Below are 25,610 nucleotides of genomic sequence, written 5' to 3'. Positions count from 1 at the left end.
CATACCAAACCGCACAAAACCACAAAACTATCAACCACAAAACACATATAGAAGTACTGAAAAGAAAGAATCTATGAAGGAATTAGAAACTCTACTGCCATTATCGCTTAAAGTGATCTTGTTCTACTACCCCGTAAAGAACTTCATCACTTAGTCATTCCAAAGTCATTCACGGGTCGTATGAAATTTGAGCGAATACGTCTATCTATATATTTTTTTATTAATGACCGAATAGTGCAAATAAGGTCTCTTTATTTATATTTTCAATTATAATCTTCGAGCATACCGAAGATTATAATCGGGCCAACTTCATTATTTTTGTCACTTTCCATTTTGATTTATAAGTTGATATTTTTTATCAAATGTGTAAAAATATTCAATAAACGCACCAACTTGAAGGAAAGCGGGTAACATGGTTCTTAATGAACGGATCAGTTCAACTAGGGGTTAGGGGTGCGTTCATTCACCACTTCTCTGAAGATGACAAATTAACAAATGTCATGCGGTAAGGTCACATACTTCTATCCTATACTGATCATTACCTATAGTTTCAATGGATGACCTTGTTTCCAAAAAGGGGGGGCGAGACGTACTCCGTGTGTTTTGCGCATGTTCCATAATTAGGCGCGGTTGCATTCAAATTTAAAAGATTGTCACGGCATGCTCTGTACTATAGCCGAATATATACATATAAGATATTAAATCTATTTTCACTGAGTTCACTTCAATTTCTAAATGTTTACTTTTCTACCATTTTCTTCTATGAGTCCTCTACTGATATGCTCCTTATCTAACACATTATTTTACTATTTAGTTATTTCAATAAATAACGTAAGTATCTGCATAACCTATTTAATATTTTGCAGGCTCAAATAAAATAAAACAGAATACAAATTTATATGCTTTTAAAACTATATACATATGCATGGTTCGTTTATTATAATGGTTTCTGCAGTTTATTTAATAATATAAAAAAACATGCTATAAAATATCTGTAAGAGACCAATCCGATAATAATGTCCATGATTAAGGTGGCCATATCCCTGGCCGAGAAATGGTGAAATTTCTGGCATTTTTAGGTACTGAAATCTTGAAAAGTAAAACGTGTAGAACAAAAGTAAGCACAAAAATAAAATCCTTGATGTTTTATTTATTCATTGTTACCATTTAAATTTACCCAAATAAAATAATAACAAAAAAAAAGCGTTTGTAAAACATGCGTTTTCTGTTTATCCTAACCCCACATTTTAAGAATTATTTTCACGTAATTATAAATAAAAGTAAACAATTTTATATGTAGGACTAAGGAAGTAAATGTTATAAGAATATTTACATGTGGAGTTATATATAAAAAAGTTAGTATTTTCGTAGATTTCAGTACCTAAAACCTTGATGGTTTGATCGTTTTTTACACCTGTTTATTCGTTTTACTGAGGCGTCTTTGAAAATACTCAGGTGGCATGACATAACAGTCCTATTATTTGATAAACTTTAGATTATTCAGTTATTAAATGTTTGAAATTATTTGTCTTTGCGGAAAACACTATTTAAAGGCCCTTAAGGAAGGCTCTTATCGAGTATAATTTTGAAACATTTTTACTAAATATCAACACAAGACAAATTAATAGAAGAATTAGTGCAGGTTTAAACAGATTATGAAATAAAACTCAAAAGATACATTTATTTATTTATTTATTAAAATATACACTATACCATAACAGTTTCACCAAAGCACTAGCACAACACAAAACAAAATGAGAATATTTTTTAGGTTAGCTCGGTTTGGCTTTTTACCGCTCGGCGCTCACCGTTCTTGGTTCCTTTCAACCAATCAAAACCCGTAAAGTAAACGCATGCGTATGAATATGCTGGTACGTCGCCCCACTTTTCGGCTTCAAGTCAATTGCAAAATGATCAGTATAGGATAGAAGTATGTGGGTAAGGTATAAGGACAATTTTTCTTTATCATGAAGAGACTAAATAATTAAAAGAAAAAAGGAAAAAGGTATCCTAAGCTGGGAGACAAGGAGACGAAGACGGAGGGAAACAGTAAAATGACAGGTAAATAATTTTTTTTTTGATTAAAATATTGTATTACGCTTCGGTTTATGTATTTTACAGTCCATTGTAAATAATTATAGTGATTGTTTCTTATTAAAATGTTTATCTGCAAGACAAATCATTTACTAATCGTAGAGCAGTGCCTAAATTAATGCTATTATAATGATACAGCAACAGCAATCATTTATGTTACTTACAAAGAATAATATTTCAGTAATTTTACATTAATTCCCATGAAGATAGATATTCGCATGTACGAAATAAGAACATTTCTTGCTGATTTTTTTTTACTTATTTATGAATTTTCAAGGGCAAATTGCTGTTATCATTACTTTCATTACTAAACTCCGTCTTGTAATGGTGTTATCAGATATAAAAAATATATTTTGTTAAAGAAAATGATTTGAGGAAATCTGTTTGGTATATTTAGGAATTATGTTATAATTATTCCATTGAATCAAAGATAACTCAAAAATAGATGCAAGTATAATTTTATTCATTTGATCAAAATGAAATCATGCTGTGCATTTCTTTGCTACTGTATTAAAATGCCTATTTGTTGCAGATTAGGCATATAAAATGGATACAGATTACAATGAAAAAATAATAAGGGTTTTGAAGAAGTTACTGGAGTCCGATTTTAAAATAAAAAATGATGTGTACCTCAATTCATTACTGACCCACCTGACGAAAGAGCCAGGTATTTGGAGAGTAAAATGTTTGGCATACAGCTTTGTTAACATCTTTATTTTACAGAAAATGGTTGCGACGAGGCCTGGAGAACCGACATAAATCAGTATGTCTCGTGCTGGATAGGGGATGCCGTTACTCAGTGGGAAAAGTTAGGAGTGTATTCGGCCCCGGCAGTTTTATCGTTCACATTGAATATAGCCAGTTACATATGTAAAGATGAACAAACATTTGTGATGCTGAACAGCCGTAATATTTTCGAACGTCTAATTACACTGATCGGTATAAAGAAACCGACCACCGACCCGTCTGTAAAACTAGGATACATTCGACTGATTTCTTCGTTTCTAGATCACAAGTCGGGTCTACAATGGATTATTTCTACAAATTATTGGGCGGACATAATGTGTTTAACTTTAAAAAATCAAACATTGTACATTACAAAAGAAGGTTATCGGTTCGTAACGGCATTGTTAAGAAAGTCTATAAAAATAAACGAGAGTTTCTGTCACAACGTTATACAACTCATTGTGGCCCCGTTGAGTACAAATTCTCCTTGCGTGTCCCCTAGTGCAGTGACAAACGTTTTGGAAGTGAGAGACCAAGCGATCTACCAGTCTCTGTGTACCAGTTTAATGCTGCTGACTGAGATTTTACAACTAATGTTGGAAGACATTAATTCGGACAATAATCACAAGGTAGTGATGATCTTTATTGATAAGTTCAGTTTGGAACAGAAGTTAAGGAGTTTGTTGGTTGTAGCACAAAATGAAGAATTTGTATTCGATTTGTACAAACTGCTGTTCCTCATCACAATGTTCGAGTTGTACGATCGGTTTTCCGGAAAGAAGATTATAGATGTCGAGTCGGCAAGTGATAAATCATCGAAAGTGTTTAATATATTCTCAGAAAACGTCCACAGGGGATCAGTGATTAATATTTTGAAATTGACTTATACGGGATACATTTATTGGCAGTGTATCGGAAGGTTCATGCCAACCTGTGTAAGGAATGTCGACGATCCCGTACCCTTACTCTTTGAAAATCAGTTGCTGATGTTGCAGTTATTCCCAATCATTTCGGTCAGTTTGAGATTGTTAGGGGAAAAAGAGGCGGAAGAGAGACTGTCTGAAGACGAAGTGCGTGAACATTACGTGGACCAACTCTTAAAAAAGTCTATTCAGTCCACTGTGAGAATATTCTATTTATGGAGAAATTACTTGGCAAACAACCCCTACATGTTTGACCATGCCACTTTGGCATTAAATTACCTAATTAAGTCGAAGTCAAGGTTTACGCGAGATCAGGGCGTTGCAGCCTTCCAGACGCTGATATACTGCTTGCAGGATATAATTAATTCGCTAAAAATGAAACCCGAAAATATTTTAATGTTAGCTAAGGAATACAATTATATGGCGCTGCTTTTGGACGCTATTGCGATTTTTATTAACGAGTTTAATTTCACCTGGAGGGACAGTTTGGAGTCCATCTGTGTCATGAACCTGGCGTTTGAATTTCTGAGCATACCGACGTGGCCGACCAAGGTAAGTTCTTTTATCTGTATAGTTTGAACCTGTTTCACATTTAACTTTTTTTTGTTCTGATGAGTCGTTAAAAAATTGGCCAAAAGTTATAGATGCAATAGAATTGGTTTTGATTTATTGGCCCGGTTTGGTGATTTTTAGTGAGTTTTAATAGTTTTCCAATGTCGGCTTTAAACTTGTGTATTAACTGTAACAGTTTTTTTCAACTTATTTGCCTTTTGTACTCAATACGGTTACAAACAATGCGTACATTTACAAACAATTCCAGACGTTATAAACAATTACAAGCATTTGCAAAATTGCACAAAATTATTTCTTGTCGTTAACAAGTCTTAAAAGGACATTTCCCAACTGCATAAATTAAGAAAAGTCTTGACCATCATTTGGATTGTGAACGAATATTAATGCCTTGTTATTCTCACTTTTATGACCTTCCCAATCTTGAGGTTATCGACCTCACCACGCATCACTCGCGAATCTATTTAATTTCTCTTAAGGTGGCCATATCCCTGGCCGAGAAATAGTCAAATTTCTGGCGTTTTTAGGTACTGAAATCTTAAAAAGTAAAACTTGTAGAACAAAAGTAAGCACAAAAATAAAATCCTTGATGTTCTGTTTATTCATTGTTGTTATTTAAATTTACTTAAATAAAATAATAACTTAAAAAAAAGCGTTTATAAAACATGCATTTGCTGGTATTCTAACCCCACATTTTAAGAATTATTTTCACGTACTTATAAATAAAAGTAAACAGTTTTATGTATAGGACTAAGCAAGTAAATGTTATAAGAATGTGGACATGTGGAGTTGTATATAAAAAAGTTAGTATTTTCACAGATTTCAGTACCTAAAACCTTGAAGGTTTGATCGTTTTTTGCACCTGTTCATTCGTTTTACTGCGGCGCCATATTCTTGACAATTAGCCAGGGAAAAATCCTTACACTTTTGTCTGAAACATTTTTTCCAAAAATGCTTTCATCGAAAGTTTTTCTGCCATACCGGGACTTTTGGATAACCCTGTATGTTACATATTTGGTCTAATCCCGCCCGACTTTTCTTTTTTAATTACTTTTTCACAACATAAAAAGATAAAAAAATTAAATGTTAGAAATTATATTCTTGTCAGTTTGTGATTCTCATATATTCTACTTCTTTGAGTCATTTTATTACGAATATTGGGAAGATTAGTGGCTTTGCTTCATAAACTCTATTTTTAAGGTAATTCCACAAACATTAATTCGGAGGACTTAAATCAGTGTTATTCGCTTGCCATTGGAATATTTCAAAATCTACCTATCCAAAAATTAAAAGTACTATTCGATTCAATGGGGATTTTTTAAAATTGCAGTTAAATTTTTTTAAATATTGGCAAGACCCTCCCCTTTATGCACTTAACTCCTGATTTAAATCCTCTGAATACATTTTTCTGGGTTTACCTTAAAAGTAATCTTATGAAATCTTCAAGGTATTCATAATAAAATTAATGAAGAAATAGAATTAATAAATGGCAACCACAAAAGCTATAAATAAATTAAAATGCAGTTATAAGTTATGCATAAAACAAACTAATGTTCAAATCATTTATTTGATAGTTGTGCACCAAAAAAATATCAAGTTTTTTAAGTTAAATAATTATGACAAAGAAGGTCTTTTTATATTCTTCAATATTCAAGTTTTGATCATGGTAATCAAGATATACAGGGTATCCCATCGGCAACTGCGTCGATCGATATCTAAGAAAGTACTGCTCCAAAAAATTTGAAAATTTGGCAACATGGCAATGTCCCGAGGGCGAACACAACTGAAATATCTAGAAGTCTCCAACACTTCCCGGTTATACCGGAAGTCGACTACAACTTCGTTATTGTAAATGGGACAACCTATTTATTATTTCATCTTCAAATTCTACTTGATTTTTGAGGGTCAGTTTATTAAATATTCCCTATACCTAGGAGTTATAGATATTGAGATATTATTTTTTAAAGAAAAAATTTGACAGATGCAAGGGTTCGCGGAGATGCTAGTAACTATTTTTTTTTTTGTAGGAGCGTGATATCAAGCTGATTTTTGGTACTTGTGAAGGGCATAGGTAACTCTAAATTATGGTATACCAACAAATTAAAACATTTAATACTAGGTGTTTCATTTTTGCTGTTACATTTTGATAACTTTAAAGAGCTATAACTTTGTTAACTTAAATGAAACACCCCGTATTTTTTTACTCTGTCGTATGCAGAATGAAATTTCTTTTCATGCCATATATGCATTGTTAAGGTTGCCGTTACTATTTTTTGGAGATATTTGCAATTTTCTATATTTTTGGACACTTTTTCTCGTATCAGACCTGTTGTCAAGTTAGCCATGACCAGAAACACTCCAAAACAATTAAAATAACGACATTTGTCAAGTTAGTTTTTGCTGAAAATGTAAATAAATATTCCTGGGGATCGTTTAAATAAATTATACTTATGAGGATTATTTTAATTTGTTTGTTATTTATGGAAAAAAGGAAAAGCAGATTCTCTACATATTCTTGAAATTACTTTTGTCACATTTTCCATAAATAACAAACAAATTTAAAATAATTCTCATTAGTATAATTTAAACGATCTCTAGGCATTTTTATTTATATTTTCAACAAAAACTATTTAGATACAACAATAGTTTGACAAATAACTTGTCAAATGTCATGTTATTTCAATTGTTTTTGGTGTTTCTGGTCATGGCTAATTTCACAACAGGTCTGATATGAGAAAAACTGTCCAATAAATAGAAATTTGCAAAAATCTCTAAAAGTAGTAACGGCAACCCTAACAATGATTATATGGCTTGAAGGGAAATTTCAAACTGCCTACGACAGAGTAAAAAAATACAGGGTGTTCCATTTAAGTTAACAAATTATAGCTCTTTGAAGTTATAAAAATGTAACAACAAAAATGAAACACCTGGTATTAAATGTTTATTTGTTAGTATACCATAATGTAGTGTTACCTATGCCCTTTACATGTACCAAAAATCCACTTGACATCACGCCCCTGAAAAGAGTTACTAGCATCTCCGCGGACCCTTGCATCTGTCAAATTTTTCCTTTAAAAATTAATATCTCAAAATTTGTAACTCCTAATATTTAATAAAGTGATCAAAATGACTGTGTGTTCAACCCCTCGTCTGAAACTGTCGATACAATACATATTTCAAAAGTTTATAAAGTTTTTTTTTTCTATCTACCAAATTGTATTCATGAATTAAATATTTATCTCTTTTAAAAACATATGCAACAAACATCAGACTAACAAATATGTTATTCCAGTTCTAATCTAAAGAAAATAGTTTATAACAGTTTAAACAAGCTTTATTTGGTTAGCAATACATAAATTTTAGAATTTAGGATTAAGTTTATCTAAAATTGGATATACGTGAATTTAACCTTGTGTACAATTTTAAGTAGAAGTTAATGAAATAATAATATAATGTAAAGAGGCCACTTATTGCAATTGGAAATTGAATCTTGAAGTACATTTTTATAAATTTGATGAAAATGTCTATCACAATAGTTGTGTTCTACGATATAACAGTTATATGCCCAATTTATCTTTACCTAATTGTTACGCTACTTAAATCTGTTGATTAAATCTTAATTAAACTATTGGAAAATTTAGTTCTATTTTGTTCAATAAGCAGCGTGAAGTGTAGTTATCAGTTTGATACAATAAAATCATTTGCGAATGGTATTAGTTTGACATTGAATTTAGTAATTAATTAAATTGAAATTGCCTTTGTACATCGGCAATTTCGCGGCATCTGCGTCTGTTAATAATACGAGACTCTCTCAACTTATCTGAAATAAATAGGTAAACAAAAATATTTTGATTGCACCAAGTCTCGACTGAAAGTCATACTTTTCTTTAATTGACGTTTGTAACGTTGTATTATCGAAACGGCAAGTAATATTTTGTACCAAATAATGTATTTGATTATACTGTTGTCCGTGTATATTCAGTTTGTACAAGGTTGTTGTGGTTTTAATTTTGTAATAAACCGCAATTAACTTTTATATAATTCCATGCCATAATCGACATATAATCAGTTGATATCTAACAGACTTAACGTTTGGGAAAACACTCATTTATCTTCATTTCGTGTACTTAATAAATAGATACAGGCCATAAATGTACTCAATTATTATAAAAAAAAGGACAGACTTGAAAAGTTGTAGATAGGCAAGTTCAAAACTAGTAAACCGGTAGGCAAATATAATAATGATGATGTCAAAGTAGCTGACTTATTTGCAGAAGAGATAGTGTCCTGTGTAATAACTACAAATACGCAACGACTTGTGTGGCAATACGTCTGTCCTAAAAATACTTTTATCTCGTTTGATGCGCACTGCAATGCTGAAGTCTGTAAACAGAGTACAGATACATCTCGAACATTCATTTTTTTAAGTTGATATGATATATGCACAGCTTTAAATACAACCACTAAAGGTTTCGATTTGTCTATAACTATAATAATGTAATAATGTATTTAAAATATCGGAAAGAATCACTGAATAATAAAACAATGTAAAATACAGTAACGGAGGAATACTGAGACTAAGACTTAATTTCCCAATGAATCGAATAAAAGCAGCACAGCACCATCTCTTGGCTACTTACTTCCTCGAATTTTTTGTTTGGAACAAATATTTTTAGTTATTTTAAATTTATTCAGCTGTGTAATAAGCTTATTTTAAATTAAGAAAAGCAATTAACATAAAAATGCTTTGGTTCTTAAATAAGATGGAAGACACGTTCTTTCTTAGAAATAGCGTTATCGATTATAAGCATTTGGCAAATTTCCAAAATACTCAATTATGTTTAGAGATTCTTTATCTATTTAAAAATACCTATATAAATATATTTTAGTTTAATATAAAGCAAAAATTGTATTGAGCAAAAACAAAGAATTTAAAAAAATTATAAAAACTAAAAATGATATGCCTAAATATTGTTAATACAAATACACATGCCTAACATATTAACATTGTTAAATAATTGACTAAGGTAAATATGTGAAAATAGCTAGTATAGAAAGATTTTACTTTTTCTACATTTTACTTGGGATTGTTTGATGAAATTTGGCCTAGAATCTTAACAAAGTAAAAGTAAAAAGTCATTGATCTTATATATAATTATGTAAATGTAAAAAAGAAAGTATTCTGATATCACGGAATATTTTCGAGGTCCTATAAATACCTTTAATTCTTACTTATTTTAATGAAAAAAGCGTGTATAGAATGTTATATTTTTGAAAACTTCCTATATCTCGAGAATTAAGAAGTTTATAAAACAAATAAATATTTCTTTTTATTAAAATAATCATCAATAATCTCACTTCCTACATGTCTGACTCACTATACAGGGTGTTTCATAACTACCGACACAAATCAGGCAGTAGAGGATCTTAAAATATGATTGTTTGTGCAACATTTTTCTCTGAGATGTACCGTTGAAGAGATATTGCATTGGCCACTGAATATGAGTGTTAAATATTGAAAAACAATAATATTTCAGCAATGCTTTGACATAGAGCAATCAAATTTGGTACATGATTTGTGTTTATTGTTATCTTTAATTGGTAAAAATATGAATTTGTTAGAAGTCCTTAAAATGATATCAACTTTTTTATCAGTATGCCAATTATTGAATAGTTTTACCAGTATTACAAGAAATTTAATTTTAAAAATTTGTTTACTCACACAAAACGAGGTACAACTTTTAAGAAGTATTGAAAATAACCCTTATATCAGCGCCAGGCGATTATCTAGAAAATTTAATATACCACATGCCACGGTCCATCGAATTATAAGACGTAATCTGTTTCATTCTTATCATATCCAAAATATTCAATAATTGTTACCCCAAGACGAGACCTGTTTCACAAATTTGCATAATTTCCATGAATAGTCAAATCCACATGCAATAATCCTCTCCATTTTCAAAATGAATTTAAAATAAACGTGTGGGCCGGTATTATCGGACGTTATTTAATTGGGCCAGTTATTCTACCAAACCGGCTGAATGGTCAAAATTATTTATTTTTTTTACAAAATACTCTCCCTGGTCTATTCGATGATTTACCTTTGCAATTAAGACGTCAAATGTGGCTCATGCACGATGCATTTTAGTGCTAATGTACGAGATTTCTTAAACCAGCAGTTCCCGAATAGATGGATAGGACGAGGAAACAATTATTCACAAAATTGGCCACCAAGATCACCAGATCTGAATAAATGTGATTTCTTTCTCTGGGAGGCTTTAAAAAATTTGTTTATTTTACACCGGTTGTATCTGAAGCAGATTTATGGAATCGTATAAATAATAAATGCAATGCCATAAAAAATGATCCAGTCGTTGCGCAGAGTAGACTTTAATTTTCGGCGGAAGGTAAATTTATGTATTGGAGAAAATGGTGGCTATTTTCAACAATGCTATTTAATGATATCGGTAGTTCATGTGCTTAAAGTTGAATTTGTTAATGGTTTGTTTGTAAGTTTTTTTTTTTTAATATGTTAAAAGTAAAATAAAGGATCTAATTTAATGAAATTGCTTTTTCTTGATACTTTTTGTAAATGTCAAAAATGACACATGAAATCATAGCCTACTAGTCGTAAAGCTGCAAACTCTAATTTTGTCTGATTCAATTAGTAATGACGCTGTTTCACAAAATCCGGATTTTCTCAAAAACCGTAATTTTTTCGAAAAATTTGTAAGATTAAAATAATTTTTAAAACTAAATTTCCTGTAATACTGGTTAAACTATTTAATAATTGACAAACTGATAAAAAAATTGATACCATTTTAAAGACGCCTTAGTCTGGCCCGTATTGGGCTTCCAACAAATTCATATTTTTACCAATTAAAGCCGATTTAGAATCGAAAAACCTTTGACGTTCTTTTTTTTCTAGTTGGTCGTGAAGGGTCTCAAGCTAGTAAACATATCGATAGCGAAATACCTAACACCCAACATGGCCCTACTGATAGATAATGTCCGAGATTCCACAATGTCAGCAGTTGGACCCCTGTTGTACGCCAAGCTACACGACCCCACTTGGGAAATCAGGGACTCGGCTCTCGAAGTACTCTGCACGATATCACACAATGCATTCAAGAGTAAGTTCGATACAAGGGCATGAGAAGAATTGCCGCGACGGTTTATTTCTTGTTTTAGAATTTCCTTCTTTCCGGAATATCGTCCTGGACGCCGACCTGCCATCTTTGATTTTGAAAATGGCTTTGCTTGATGGCGAGTCTTTCGTCAGGGCTACGGCTGTGAAATGCCTTCAGGAAATGGTGAAACTGCAAGCGTTCTGGAATAACTTGTTGGAAAGTAGCAACGTACATGTAAGTTATATATTTTTTTCTCTGATATTACTTTGTTATCATGAACGATTCCAAATTAGAATCAGAAAAGTGGCAGCAGTTTGTCAAAGTAATAAGAAATGTGTTCAATGATTTGCATTATTAATTGATTGAAGTTTTCTATTGATTAAGTTCGTAAACTGTTTTTAAATTTATCTCTAATGATAAGATATTGCGAACTATTTAACAATTTTGTGCATAACCAGAATTTATTTAAGCCTTAGCCAGATATACAAAATATTAAACTTTATTTATTCCTTAGAGATATTATTGCACTTGGGTGGCATAAAATAATCACAGTCTAAAAATAGTGTACATAATAATTTGTAAACAAGTATAACTTGGTCGCTAATTATGTTATAAATGTTTATTTTGAAGTAGTCGGTGTTAGATTTTTTTTTGATACCCAAAAGATAGGATCTAATATTTGAAATTGTGGAATAAATTTATACATATTTTTCCGACATACGGCACATCTTAAAACTCAAAGAACTATTTATCGTAATTTGGTGTTTATCTGGTGTTTACTTTGTGCACGTGGATAGTAAGGACTTTCAATTTTATGTCATCGTTCAAGGTGGTGAAATTCCTTGTTTTAATTACGATATTTGACAAGTTTCATGAATTAAAGGAAAAAAGCGAAGGCTGTATGCCATAAATTTTCTTCTTTTTCTTTTGTTATCTTTCAGTATACAATTTTTTGTACCCTTCAAAGCAGCAAGAAGCACAGTACTTTTGTAATAATCTATGATATTTGTGTAGTTATTTTGATATTATTCAACTTACACAGATTATATGACTCGCCTTACTCTTGGAACAAAGAAAACATGTCGAATGTCTTCAGAAAAAACCGCCTGTTGATTAAATTAATAATTATCACAGGTCAACAAGGGTCAAGAAACAGACATACTAATATGCATTCCCGAAGGATTTTGGTGCGCTGAATCCGAATCTGGCAGCAGAATTATTCTAACACGTCACGTTTTTGAGATATCCTAACCTAAAAGTGCAAAAAACACCGTTTTTCGTCATATTTAAGTAGTAATGTCATCTATTCTTTTTCAAAAAAAAATACATATAATTTAAAAGTACAAGGCTCTCTCTTTCGAGTGCCGTCGAGTTTGCTCAAATATCTTTTTTTTTCGTTGGGATATCACATGTTGAAATTTCTAAGTTTATCAGTTTCTTAATATGCGAAAATCTACTAAGGATCCCTTAGACGTCAAACAGTTGATTGCAGTTCAGAAACTTCATACTCAGAAACCTTCAATACATACGAACTCAAACTCACAAACTCCAAATCCACAAACCCCAAACCCACAATCCCTAAACCCACAAAACCCGAACCTACAACAAAGCTTACAAACAACCTACAAGCTTACAAACCCCAAGCCCACCAACTTCAAACCCACAAACCGTATGGGTATGAAGTTGAATTGCAATCGACTGCTTGATGTCTAAGAGATCCTTAGTAGATTTTCGCATATTAAGAAACTGAGAAACTTACAAATTTCAACATGTGATATTTCAACGAAAAAAAAAAGATATTTGAGCAAACTTAACGGCATTCAAAGGAGGGAGCTTTGTACTTTTAGATTCAATGTATTAGTTTTTTTAAATAGAATAGATGGCATTACTACATAACCTCAAATATGACGAAAAACAGTGTTTTTGCATTTTTAGGTTAGGATATCTCAAAAACCTGACGTGATAGAGCAATTCTGCTGCCAGATTCGGATTCAGCGCACCTAAATTCTTGGGAAATATATATTAAAGTTTCTGCTTCCAAAAAAAAGTTAAATTTTGTTGGTGTGTGATTAACATTTTAAAATGCTTTTAAATGCCATTCAACGAATTGCTTAAAAAGGCCGTCCAAGCTAGTTTGACCATTCATTGAAACTAGGAAATTCAAAATCACGAGCTATTTCAAAATTCTTATTCTATTCCTAAAATTTAGATAAAGTAGGTTTTACCTTTTTTTTTAAGTTAATTTAATTCAATATTTCTTCATTTAACACGTTCACTGCGATACATACCTCTGGGGGTATGTACTCATTATAAAAAAAATGCGAATTTCAATAATCACATTTTTTCTGTATCTTGAAGTTGCAGAATCTGTAGTTTTTAGAAATAATGATTTTTCCATTATTTTCTTTTCAAAACTCTTTGCGAATGAAAACGTTAGTATCCTAGGATATATAGTTGCAGATACATGCAAGTTTTTAGCAATAATTGTGTTATTTTTAATTTTATAGTGTCAAATGTAAAAAAATTACATATCCCCAGGGATATGTACCGCAGACGGAAGAAGTTTTGTTACATATCCCCGAAGATATGTATCGCAGTGAAGGACAAAGTGCATTGAGATTATCTCGCAGTGAACATGTTAAATTAAATTAGTGAGTTATGAATGAGCATGCAAAGTTAAGAACACTTAATAAACATCAAAATTTTATAAAATATGTACTGCAAACTGTATATATTTATCAATCAATTAATAAACTAACTGCTGGTTATCAAATTTCGTCGGTCTTAATTCTTAGAAACGTATATAAATAAGATTTGGATCAAGTATAATTAGCCACAGCAATAAACTCATTTTGTTAATTAAGCTGGTAATCAGGCATGAATTGTCAACATTGGGCAAACGGTTTCACACCGGATTGTCTGTTTTTTGTAATACACTTTGTATCAAAATTAACCATCGCTAAAATGAACATGTATTTCAAAGCTGATTTTAGTGATTTTTATATTTAATTATAGATTTATTCCTCAACAATAAAGTTCAGTTAGAAATGTAACTGATATTGTGGGAAATAACTATTCTGCGAACTACAGTCCTGTACATTATTGAATTACATCCCAGTACCTAGCAAACGGCCAGGATCATTCATCAGCAGAATCGTTTGACATAGATTAGTTTAAAAACTGGTCTGGCAACTCAACTAATGAATGAATAACTGCAACTATTTACTGGATATTGAGGGTGTTATTTAATGCTGGACAGGTCGTATAGCTTGCAAAGTAGTTGTTGCTCACAGGATCATAAGTTAAAAAGTTGATTTCGTCTAGTGCAACACCAAAAATTAATAAACTTCTGAAATGCTTATGACTAATCTGTCCAAAATAAAATTTACTAGGATAAATTCGAAATGGTGCTTTCTGAAATAGATGTGGAAAAGTTGTAGATATGCTTTCATAGTACGACAGTATAGACGGATCAGTGTGGGCAGCTGGATAATTTATGAATGAAATCGGCCAGCCAAATTATTTAGCCTTGCTACTTTAACATGACTCCCAAATGGGAAATCAGCACACTGTCGTTTTAGCTTCAGTTGACATTTATATGAGAAACCAGTGATCATTAAAACGTTACAATAGTGGGAAATGTACATAAAATACATACCAAAACATACAGTTGAATTTTTTTCAGAAATGTTTCCTATTCAGGTACATTAAATAGTACAAATATGGATAGACGGATTCAAAAAAATTCAAAAATGCATTTTTTTTAAGAGTGTTATACCTCATTGGAAAGGTCTCTTCCTGCTTTATCTCGTTGTGACTGCGTAAAGTCATTTACTTCAACATGGAAACTTGTAGATGGCGTTCAAAAGAATACCGTTGTATGGATTTTTTTCAAGAATTTTAAATGCAATGCTATAGTTTTTTTTTACATTGAGGGTTGCTTTCGGTGTGCAGCAAAATAGATCTCTCTCGTAACGGTAAAAATAAAGTATTTTTAATGAAAACAGCGTTAGTGAAAAAGAAGTGTTGTCGGGGTGAGCGTTCGCTGGAGAGTCGTCGTGGTGTGGAGTCGCTCACAGGTGTAAGTAGGTCCTTGGCGTCAATCTGCCGTGGACCTTTTCCTGGAACTCTGGTGCGTCCGGGCGACGTCAGGCTGGCGCTCTTGATGTAATACTTAAAATGGGTCTCTTGCGGACATGTGTACTCACAACATAAATGAAATCAGTACAAAAAAATTGATGAATGTAGTATAAATTTGAAATTTCTAACGAAAGTGTTGTATATTTATTGGCGCTATTTTTTTCCCAAGTTCTAGGGCCTATACTTTCTCTAATATCGTACCTCACCGACCTTAGTGGGACACCCTGTACAACTGTGATAATATTATGGAAATAATTTATTTGGCGGATTTCATTCATAAATTGTGATTTTTTTTTTCGTGACTGAACTCATGTTGTGTGTGTGAATTTTTCGATTTTGAGAGAATAGTAAGACATTTGAACTACTGTAGAACATCACAAATTTATATCAAATGACTGAACATTTCACATTTCAACTGAATACCCTGTTGGTATATTCAACCAAAGTAATTAGTGGGTTTGTGGGTATTTTAATATCTTTTTTATTTATGTGCATATTTATCTCCCAGTTGTCAAATCAATGTCAGGAGTTTGTGTTGAATTTTCCTAATGACAGATCGTTAAACGATGAAGAAAATAACATGAAAAAATTAAGTTACAAATTCTCTGCCAATGAATATTTACATTTTCACGATCTGTTATAGTTAAAGTTTAGATATAAGTTGAAAAGAGGTAGAAATAGTTACTTCAAGTCAGGCATATTCATTTATTTTCCGTCACGAAAAAAGCCTATTAATTCGCTGTGCCTACTGGTCTGTCTATGATTAGTAGGTCACTCTGCCAGTAGGTGCAAAGCAGTGTTTTGGGGCAGTAGGCATTGAGTAGGAATGACATTTAAAATATGACATACTTTATACGTTATATCATATCTCTCCCACAAAAAGTTTTATTGAAATATCAGTTTTTAGCAGAATAATATAGGTTTCCCTGAAAATTGACTCGTAAGCTGAATTAAAATATAGTCCCATCTTTTCAATTCGTTTTTTTATTTGTATATTTAAAAACGATAAAAAAAATGTTTCGATAAAAAGAAGAAAGCACTAATTCCATAACAAAAAGAAAATAAGTCAATATGTACTTTTAATGAGGACTTTACATCGATGACACAAATTAAATTTTTTCTGGATCAATTTTCTATGTTTCTCTTGTTTGCAGTGTCGCCAAGAGAGATGCTGTATGCTAAATTTTAAATTTTATGATAAACTGATGCGTTTTAACTTAATTGTTTCTCAGTTAATAATAATGACATGAATCAAAAAACAAATTGGTCAGGAAAGATGGAAGTACAATATGATTAAGTAGATCTTCGTTATTTTAGCGTTCTACAGGGAGTTTCAAATTTTGAGTGAAAAAAATTGATTTCTTCAACCAAAAAAAAAAGGTTACTGTTCGCGAGGAAATCAACTTTGAATTCGAAGTTCTTTTAACGATACATACATTTTGATAGGAAGTGTATTCTGGGAATATTTGAATTTATTCATTTGTCCCAATTCTAGGAAAAAATAATCCAGATCCTTCAGCACGAAACGGAGGGCATAGTGCGATGCGAAGCAGCTTCCCTGGTGGTTGATATCTACAAACATCGCGACATTCCGATAGAGACGCTGACCAAATACTACGATATAATGACCCACGCGGCCACCGCAGACCTGCACTGGGAGGTGAAAGTGAACGCGTTGAAATTCTGGGAAAGTGTCATCCAGCACCACTTGACGCACCAAGGTATGATAGACGGCTGTTTTCCAAAGGTGACGTTCTCCAAGGAGCACCGGAAAATTGTCACGTTGAACGAGCCAGAGGTAAGGAAAAGACTGATTAAAATTCTGCATCAACTAAGCGAGACGGGGTGTCTGGCGGTGCTGATAACGACGCTGCAGGACGACTGCGATTTAGAGGTATCGAAAACTGCGACGGCGATCATCCAAAAATTTTCAGAGTTGCTGAAGAATTACAAAGTACACTCTTCCGATACGAGTCTGAGTACTCCACCCAGTCCTCTCGGTTCGTTCAACGTCGCGCCGTCACCGCCTTACTCAAACGCCATACCCGGCACCTCGACCGGTTCCAGTCTGAATATGTCGCCCATGTCCCAGCTGAGCGACGGCGGGCAGCAAAACAGCTGCGCGAATCACTTCGAGGACATCACGGATTCTATCCTGGACGAGATCATCAACTCCCAGGATATGTGTCTCCTGCAGGACATGTACAACCCGTCAGATCAAATGTCTAATAGTAGTTTAAAGCTGAGGTTTAGGCGGGTGATGACGCCGAGCGATTTTTTGAGGTTCGTCGATACCGACCTCGACGCGCACGCCAACGACAAGGCGAAGTGGCTGAGGGGGATGGACGCGTTCGAGTCGTTATTAGACGACATACTGAAGGAATACAACAGCAGCGATGTGAATAGTATGGACTGCTACTAGTTTGTAGGTTTGTTTTGCTCTAGGATAAACGGGCGAGTGTTTGCTTCATTGTGGTCGATTTAGTTGTAAGTAAGATACGGGTGGTTTTGAAGGAAGCTTCCGTAAATTCAACAGCTGATGGAACATCAAAAAGTAAGCCCATTTTTTCCTGTCGACATATCCAACATTTGTTACATTGAAATTTTGTACCGGTAAGTTTCGAGAATTTTTGAAAGTCGACGTTAGTTTTCAAGTCTCCCGTAGGGGTCGCTAGCTGCAATTTATCTCGGTGCCATTTTTAAGACGAATTTTTTGAGGTTAGGTTTTTTACGTTTTGTGTTTCAACACACAAAAAGGTTCTCCCTGTAGTACTGCTCTTTTTATCAAGTACATTTCATCAAAGTAAAATAAATCTTATTGTCAGAGCTTTTATTTATTAAATGCAATATTACTAGCAATAAGACGATATATCGAGAAATTCACAGTGCGGCAGAATGTGTTTGAAAAAAAAGCGAGGATTATCGTAATTAACAAGAGTACCTTTTTGCTAAAAATCAAATTTTAGTTTGTGACATGCAATTTTAATGTAGGAAACCTAACCTCAAAAAAAAAGTCTTCATATGTTACGGAAAGATTGCAGTTAGCGACCTCTTCAAGATATCAAATTTGTTCCCCTACAAATGGTCCAATGTAAAATGATGTTATTTTTTTTGTACTAACAGCTTCTGAATTTACGACACTTTTTTTCAATATAGCCATTATAAAACACTTAAAGGTATCGGATGTTTTTTGAAAATCTGGAAGATGGAGAAGAAATTTCAACAAACTAGGCGAAATAATCTAAAAATTGATTTAGGTTAGAATTTATTTACTGATCCAAATTTTGTACAAATGTTGATATGTTTACTGTTCATTACGCAACACTTTAAGGGTTTTTTAATACTCTATTTTTTTTTATATCATTTCAAACGTTGGAACAAATTAATTTGCTTTAATAAAGTTTTATTTGTCATAATTTTTTTATTCCTAATGTGACGGAAATTGCCGTATTTCCCGGTATATACAGGGTGATTCAGTCATATCCAAAATAAAAATTCTGGATGGACTCTTACAAATACAATTTTGTAAAGAAAAAATCAAAAAAGGCAGTTCGAAAATGATTTAAAAATACACTTCTGCATGGCACTGGGAACTGGTCCACTGTAAAACCTGACCTCGTTTATGTGACCGTCAAGGTGGCAGTGATAAAAACTGACAAAAACTTGAAAGAATTTTGAAGGAAAGGAATAAATAGAATTTTATAGCATTTTATATCAACAAATTCAACTGCTTTTGCTGCTATTGTTATTAATTAATAAAATTTATTTGTGGTTTTAATTAACAAAATAATTTAACATACCGATGTTCAAAATTTTGTCCATCGACATGTAAACACATTTGATCTTGTCTTACTCAGTTTCTACAAACTAACGCAAATGTTGTCCTGTTTCACCATAAATTAAAACGTTATCCATCAACTCCGAGTTGCTATACACGCAAGCCATTTTTGACACTAACTAGGTACTAAAAAACTATTGTAAACACTATCGCAGCCACGATTGTATTGGGAGGCGATGAGGCACGTGGCTCTCCACATGTATTGTGAATGACGCTAGAGACTACAGTTGTCCAGCGATGTAATGCTTCAAAGTAGTACAGCTTCAATAATTTTGTTCTCGGAAACTGTAAGGATTTTACAAAATTTTTACGATATTGACCCATTTTTTATGCCCCATCTATTCCCAAATTTTTTTGGATCAGTTATGAATCACCCTGTATGTGTACAAGCCTTTACTTAATGACTTAAAAATCTTAACTTTCCTAAAACTGCAAGTCCTAAGTGTGCCATGATTTTGTAAGATCTATTTTTAAAAATTGTATTAGCAATTTTTTTTTTGTTCGAAATCTAATAACATGACATTCTACACCTCATACTAATTTCTAAGAGGATCTTTTTAAATGTTAAATATAAATTTAAAAAATTTAAGAAGTTCCTGTATTATTTTAATTATTTTACTTCAATTTTTCCTGAATACGAAAAATTACAATTTGCTGTATTTGCACTTTTTCACGAATAATTTACATTTTTTCTAGCAATTAACCCTCAATAATTAAAAAACAAAAATCGCAGATGGAATAATGTTATTAGATAGAAAAATGTTCGAGTTTCATTTGTTTTTTACTGATTTTAATAGCCTACACACCTGTTAACCACGACACGCAGTATATCGGTTTGGTTCGTATTTCCAGTTCATGGCGACTCATCGAAAACTTAATTTAGCTTCATACTGTTCATTTTAGCTCAAAAAAACAGCCTAGAAGTTGGAAATTTGTGCGGTGGAAGGGAATCCCTATTATAACTTGGTACGCTAATAAGTTATATACATACAGATCTATGCATTACATAATTGATTTTGCCATCTTAGTTAAAAGAGCTTGGAACTACTCGTGATGTTAATACTTTGCTAATCATGCCCCTTTTTTTTAAGTAGTAAGGTTCCTAACACCGTAGAATTTTCCCCAATAGCAATTACCTCCGTGGAAACTTCAAATTTCCACTAGAAATATACTTATTAATCTCCCTGTATATAACCGTTATATATATTTTTGATAAAATGTGAGAAATCTGATACTTTTCATAACAGATAGGCAAACATATTGTTGCGATTATTTAATTTGGGATGTGACTGATTAGATACCGTTTGTTTACGTCGCTGTTTCTGCAGAAATCCTTTTATTATCAGCAAGTATTTCATAATATTGCACGATTTTGTCTAGTGGTATTAGTAGATAAAGTGTAGCCTTCTTCGATGATGATTCAGGAGCTATATAATTTCTGAATCGTCTGAAATCTTTGTTTTATTTTTACATCGACGCTAAAATAAAAATGATCTATATCTTTCCACAGAAATATTTCAATGATCATTGTAGTACATCCGTAGCAGTGACGGTTCATGAAAATTAAAAAATTGGTATATATATTGAGATCGCGTGATGAAAATAATGTCTGAGACCTTGAATAGGATTCCCAAATATTTTTTATAATAGTCGAAAGTAAATTCAATTAGCTGTTTTTTTATTTCTTCCAATTTTTAGGCAACTTCCATGAATATATAATTTTTAGAACTGCATAATAGTAGTCTATAACCTTTAACAAGTAACAGTTGTAAATAAATTAATTTTTTCAATATTACAAATTAGTTATACAGGGTGATTCACAAATGGTGACCAAAAATGAAACCTCGTATTCTTTGGTGCATTTTAAGGGGTCTTTCCTATAAAGTTTTTATCTAGGGCGCTTCCATAAAAAGATACAGGATGTTAAACTTGAAATTGGGCATGTATTTATGTAAACATTGTCCAAAATCCTAAAACAGGGTATCGGTGGCATATTTTTCTAAATAAAATAGTACGCCACTGCTTTAGACAACCATGATTTTTTCGGATTCGTCTTTCAATTTTCTACAAATTACTGACAGTCACCTGGAAATTCACCAAAGAGTACGAGGTTTTATTTTTGGTCACCATTTGTGAATCACCCCGTAGTTGTTTACTACTGTGATGGAACCTAATCTGAAGAAATGCGTTTATGGGGAGCCTCGAAGCAAAGTGAATTTGTCTGTTTCTGGACTATTGTTATTTACTATGCTCACGCTGTTGGGCCCTCCTTCCCTTGTCATTCATGTTCTCGATTGCACTAAATGACGTCACGAATTAGCACGGCAAGAAACGCCCGTTTAAAACATTTATTTTGCCAGACAAACTTTAATAATTAATTGTTAATTAACTACCGCATGATTATATAAGGTTATAGATTATTTCTTACTACTAAAAGTATATGCAACTTGTCTTTTGATATTAACATTTCATTTTTAAAACTTTATGTAACTGTAACTTAAAAATGAAATGAAAAAGTAAGAAAACGCCTTTTTGTATTTGTTAGTTGATTATGAAAATAATAATAATAATAATAAGCCTGGAATCCCATTTTTTTTCATTTCGCAGATTTTGTTTGAATTTTTTTCATCACAAACGTACTCTATACGGGCCTAAAATCATTTAAAAAAGAACACAATTCGTTTCTCGAAAATGTTATCACTAATTTTCGTGAGCCGTTGCTGATTCATAGCCACCTTAAACATGTAGCCCTACAACTTTAAAAGGTACCTAGTTATACCTACTTTTAATTAATACCTTCTTCAGGCAAAATGAAAATAAATATTGAATCGTTTTTTACGGAACCATACGAATTTAGAAAGTATAGACTGTAACAACTACTTTGATTTTTGTACGTAATGACCTACTGTTAAGTTTTTCTAGAAATTTATATATCAGATATATGTATCGTTTCTTTTTGTTATGAAATAAAGAAATATTTTAAATATTTTGTTGTGTATTTATTTTTGTTATTCTTGGAATGAAAGAAAAAAAATTCAAAAATGATGGAATGTGCAGGGTTTTAAAAAAACTAAAAAAAAATAGGTAAGAAATAAGTATTTGTTTTAGCTGCTACTAAGACAAATAAGTGATTGAAACAGCACAGATATATAGACAGGGTGATTCAGTCATAATGTCATTCATTTTATCCACGTATTCGGAAGGCCTAATAAAGACAGAAAAAAAAACATTACTCGACCTTTTAAAAAATATAAGCAAATTCAAGGATCGAAGAGAAATGGCTGATTTTTTACCCAGTCGTCTAGAGTCGAAGGTAAAGTTCAGCGGATCCTAAAACTTTAGTAACAAAGGTAGAGACGAATGAGTGGGCGTTTTTTTTAGCCGTAGTGTCATTATAAATAGGTAGGTACCAAACTCATTGAAAAGCAATAAGATATACGTACTACAAACTGAATAATTAATTAAACATGATACTAAAAACTCAATTATAAAACGTGGTGAATACGTTAACAATCTTAAAAATACTAGATTGTAATAACCTAACATTCGAAAACAATTATTATCATTATACATTTGTTTTTATAACTAACAAATAAATAATAATATTTAAAATGTAAATAAAATATCTTATTCATTCATGTGTCTAGCTAAAAAGCTGTCTTTATTAGATGTAGCTCCTTACGGATAAAACAGGCATTAAAAGCTAGGTTAATGACCACATATTACGGTAGGTCAAGGTTCACGTATTCGTATTCTACTAATTTTTCCCTATCTTCCTTTAAAATTAATAACATTATGACTGAATCACCCTGTATACATTTTTATTACAATTTTTAAAAAAAGGTGCATTTTAGGAGGTAAGTATAAATTCAAACAAATTATGTATTCATAGAATTTATAAATCAAAATCTATATAAATATAGAATCCTTTAATCTTTCTGCGTATCAAGTTGCATTATTGGAATTCTTCAAATTACGTTTATGACATTTTAGACCAAGAAATAAAGGTGAAAAATCATCGAGAAATCATGAAAATTACTGGGCGTGATTTTATTGTTGGAAAGTCTTGGGAATGATAATAAAAGAGGCGTCTCATCAAATGGGTCATGAAAAAAGTATAGCCCCTCTAAACACGAAACGTAAATGAAACGTTGCAAATGAGATGTTTTACTAAACATTTGAAACATTAAGTAGAAACGTTTCTGTTTCATTACAGAAATGTAGCACTTGAAAACTTATTTAGTGAAACATAGCCGAAACGTTACAATTGAAGAGAGTTTGAAACATTACTCGAAACATTACCTTTCGATCTCGGAAACATAACAGACGAACAACCCTTTGCTATTTTTGCTTATCTTATGGAACAATCGGCATTAGTTAAATTTTGCTCTCAATCCCCAAACCTGAAGCGTTAGTTCATTTGCCTTTGTTTATATAAAGACATAATTAGAAAAAAAAATGTGGTAGCATAATTTATAACACAAGTCTAGAAAAAATTTATGTTCGTGACTTGCGTAGACTGCGCGTAACAGCGCGAGTTTATTTGTTTCCCGTGTGTCGTTTCAATTCGTATTATGTTAGGGTAGGTTTGCGGTTTAGTCAGTTTGCTTGGTTTCGTTGTTATTCATCTTTACTTTGACGCTATTTTATGTGATAATTTGTAGTGTGTGTAGTTGTAGTTATTGTAAGGTGCATATAAAATAATGAATATTGATGCAAAATGTTTAAAACGATATGTGTAGATTTCCAATTTTGCGTCACATCTACCTAAATATAGTTATACCCACTACCTATTACAGACAAGAGGACAAGGGACAAGAATTAAGAAAATGGAACAACAACTATACGTTTCGATATAATTTGAGGAGCAACTACTTAGTCAGTGAGAACTATTTGAAATATGGATGAATCAAGTGAAATAGACGTCATTTATTTTATATTTTGTACAAATGTTTATATTTGTTTTTGTGTATAGGCATGCTTAAATAAAAGAGTTTAGATATACCTACAGATATTCACTTTGTCAAGATATCATTTTGTATCCTTATTTCTGCTGTATAATTTATTATTATTAAAAGGATATAATATGTAATATTGACCATGCGTAGAAGAAATTATAACTTTATATTATTTTTCAGTAATGTTATTTGTTTTTCATGTACCTACCATTTCAAGATTCATAATCATAACTAACTTTTTCTAATTATCAGTTCATCATTGTTACCATATTCATAATGGTCTCAACATTAGAAAATTTCCATTTCAGAAGCGTATTATTTGAATAATATAAAATGTGTAGCTTTTTTTTAATGCTTCTGATATTGTTTTGTGATATTTTTATTTGTACGATGAATGGCAAAATTCGTAATCCATATTAGAAACTTTTTTCAGTGGCTTCTCAAAAAGAAAGAAATTCTTAGTAAAAGTTGCCGCATCCCCAAACTAGAAGAACATATTTATTTTTTTTAATATACTATGTAACTTTTTTAGTTCGAATTAAGTCATTCACAATACAAATAAAAATATCACAAAGGAGTATTAGAGATATTTAAAAAAATACACTATTTATACTATTTCAAAAACGCTTTTGAAATGAAAATGACCTAAAATTGAGAGCATTATGAGAACAATATGGTAATAAAATTATTATGTTACTCAAACATTTCTGAAAATATACTGAAACGTAAAACAAAAATATCGAGGGCATAAATGGAACATAAAAAGAATGTTACTGAAACCAATTTTTTGAAACGTCTCATTGGAAACGTATTTTGGGGAGGACATCTTGGGCTTCTAGAACGTTACCAGAAGGTTGCATGGATTTTTTATGAAACGTTTCAAGAAAAATGGAAACGTTTCTGAAACATGTCAGAAACTGAAAAATGTTTAGTGGGGCGTCATTGTTTTTTGTTAGAATTTAGCTATACCTTAATATAAAGTGTGAAATACAGCTGTAGCAGGAATGTGAAACACAAATAACCTACGCAATATTTAAAATTATGACCTGTTTTCTCTATTAATTGAACAGAACCAGCGCCATCTCTTGGTTGCTTCTCTTCACCAATTGGCGAATTACTGAAAATGCCGACGCGACAGTGCGCCATTATTCTATGGCTAGAAATTGGCCTCAATGATTTGGGATCGAGGGGGATTATCCCTCTTTATCCTGCCTCATCTCGTGTAGGC

At 32.0% G+C, this 25,610-nt stretch overlaps 1 protein-coding gene across 1 annotated transcript; it reads left to right on the top strand.

The window, feature by feature from the left end:
- The first annotated feature begins 1,930 nt into the window (after positions 1-1,930).
- On the top strand, positions 1,931-19,120 carry LOC108911272. Its single transcript, XM_023456215.1, has 6 exons — positions 1,931-2,061; positions 2,627-2,761; positions 2,818-4,295; positions 11,245-11,449; positions 11,508-11,680; positions 17,082-19,120. Exons 2-6 carry the CDS (start codon positions 2,641-2,643, stop codon positions 18,006-18,008), a joined length of 2,904 nt encoding a protein of 967 aa, XP_023311983.1. The 5' UTR covers positions 1,931-2,061; positions 2,627-2,640; the 3' UTR covers positions 18,009-19,120.
- Positions 19,121-25,610: the final 6,490 nt, after the last annotated feature.

This window comes from Anoplophora glabripennis, unplaced genomic scaffold (assembly GCF_000390285.2).
Source record: "Anoplophora glabripennis isolate ALB-LARVAE unplaced genomic scaffold, Agla_2.0 scaffold353, whole genome shotgun sequence".
Lineage (NCBI taxonomy): Eukaryota > Metazoa > Arthropoda > Insecta > Coleoptera > Cerambycidae > Anoplophora > Anoplophora glabripennis.
The sequence above is the reverse complement of the archived record's forward strand: the minus strand, read 5'-3'. Positions and strand labels throughout refer to the sequence as shown.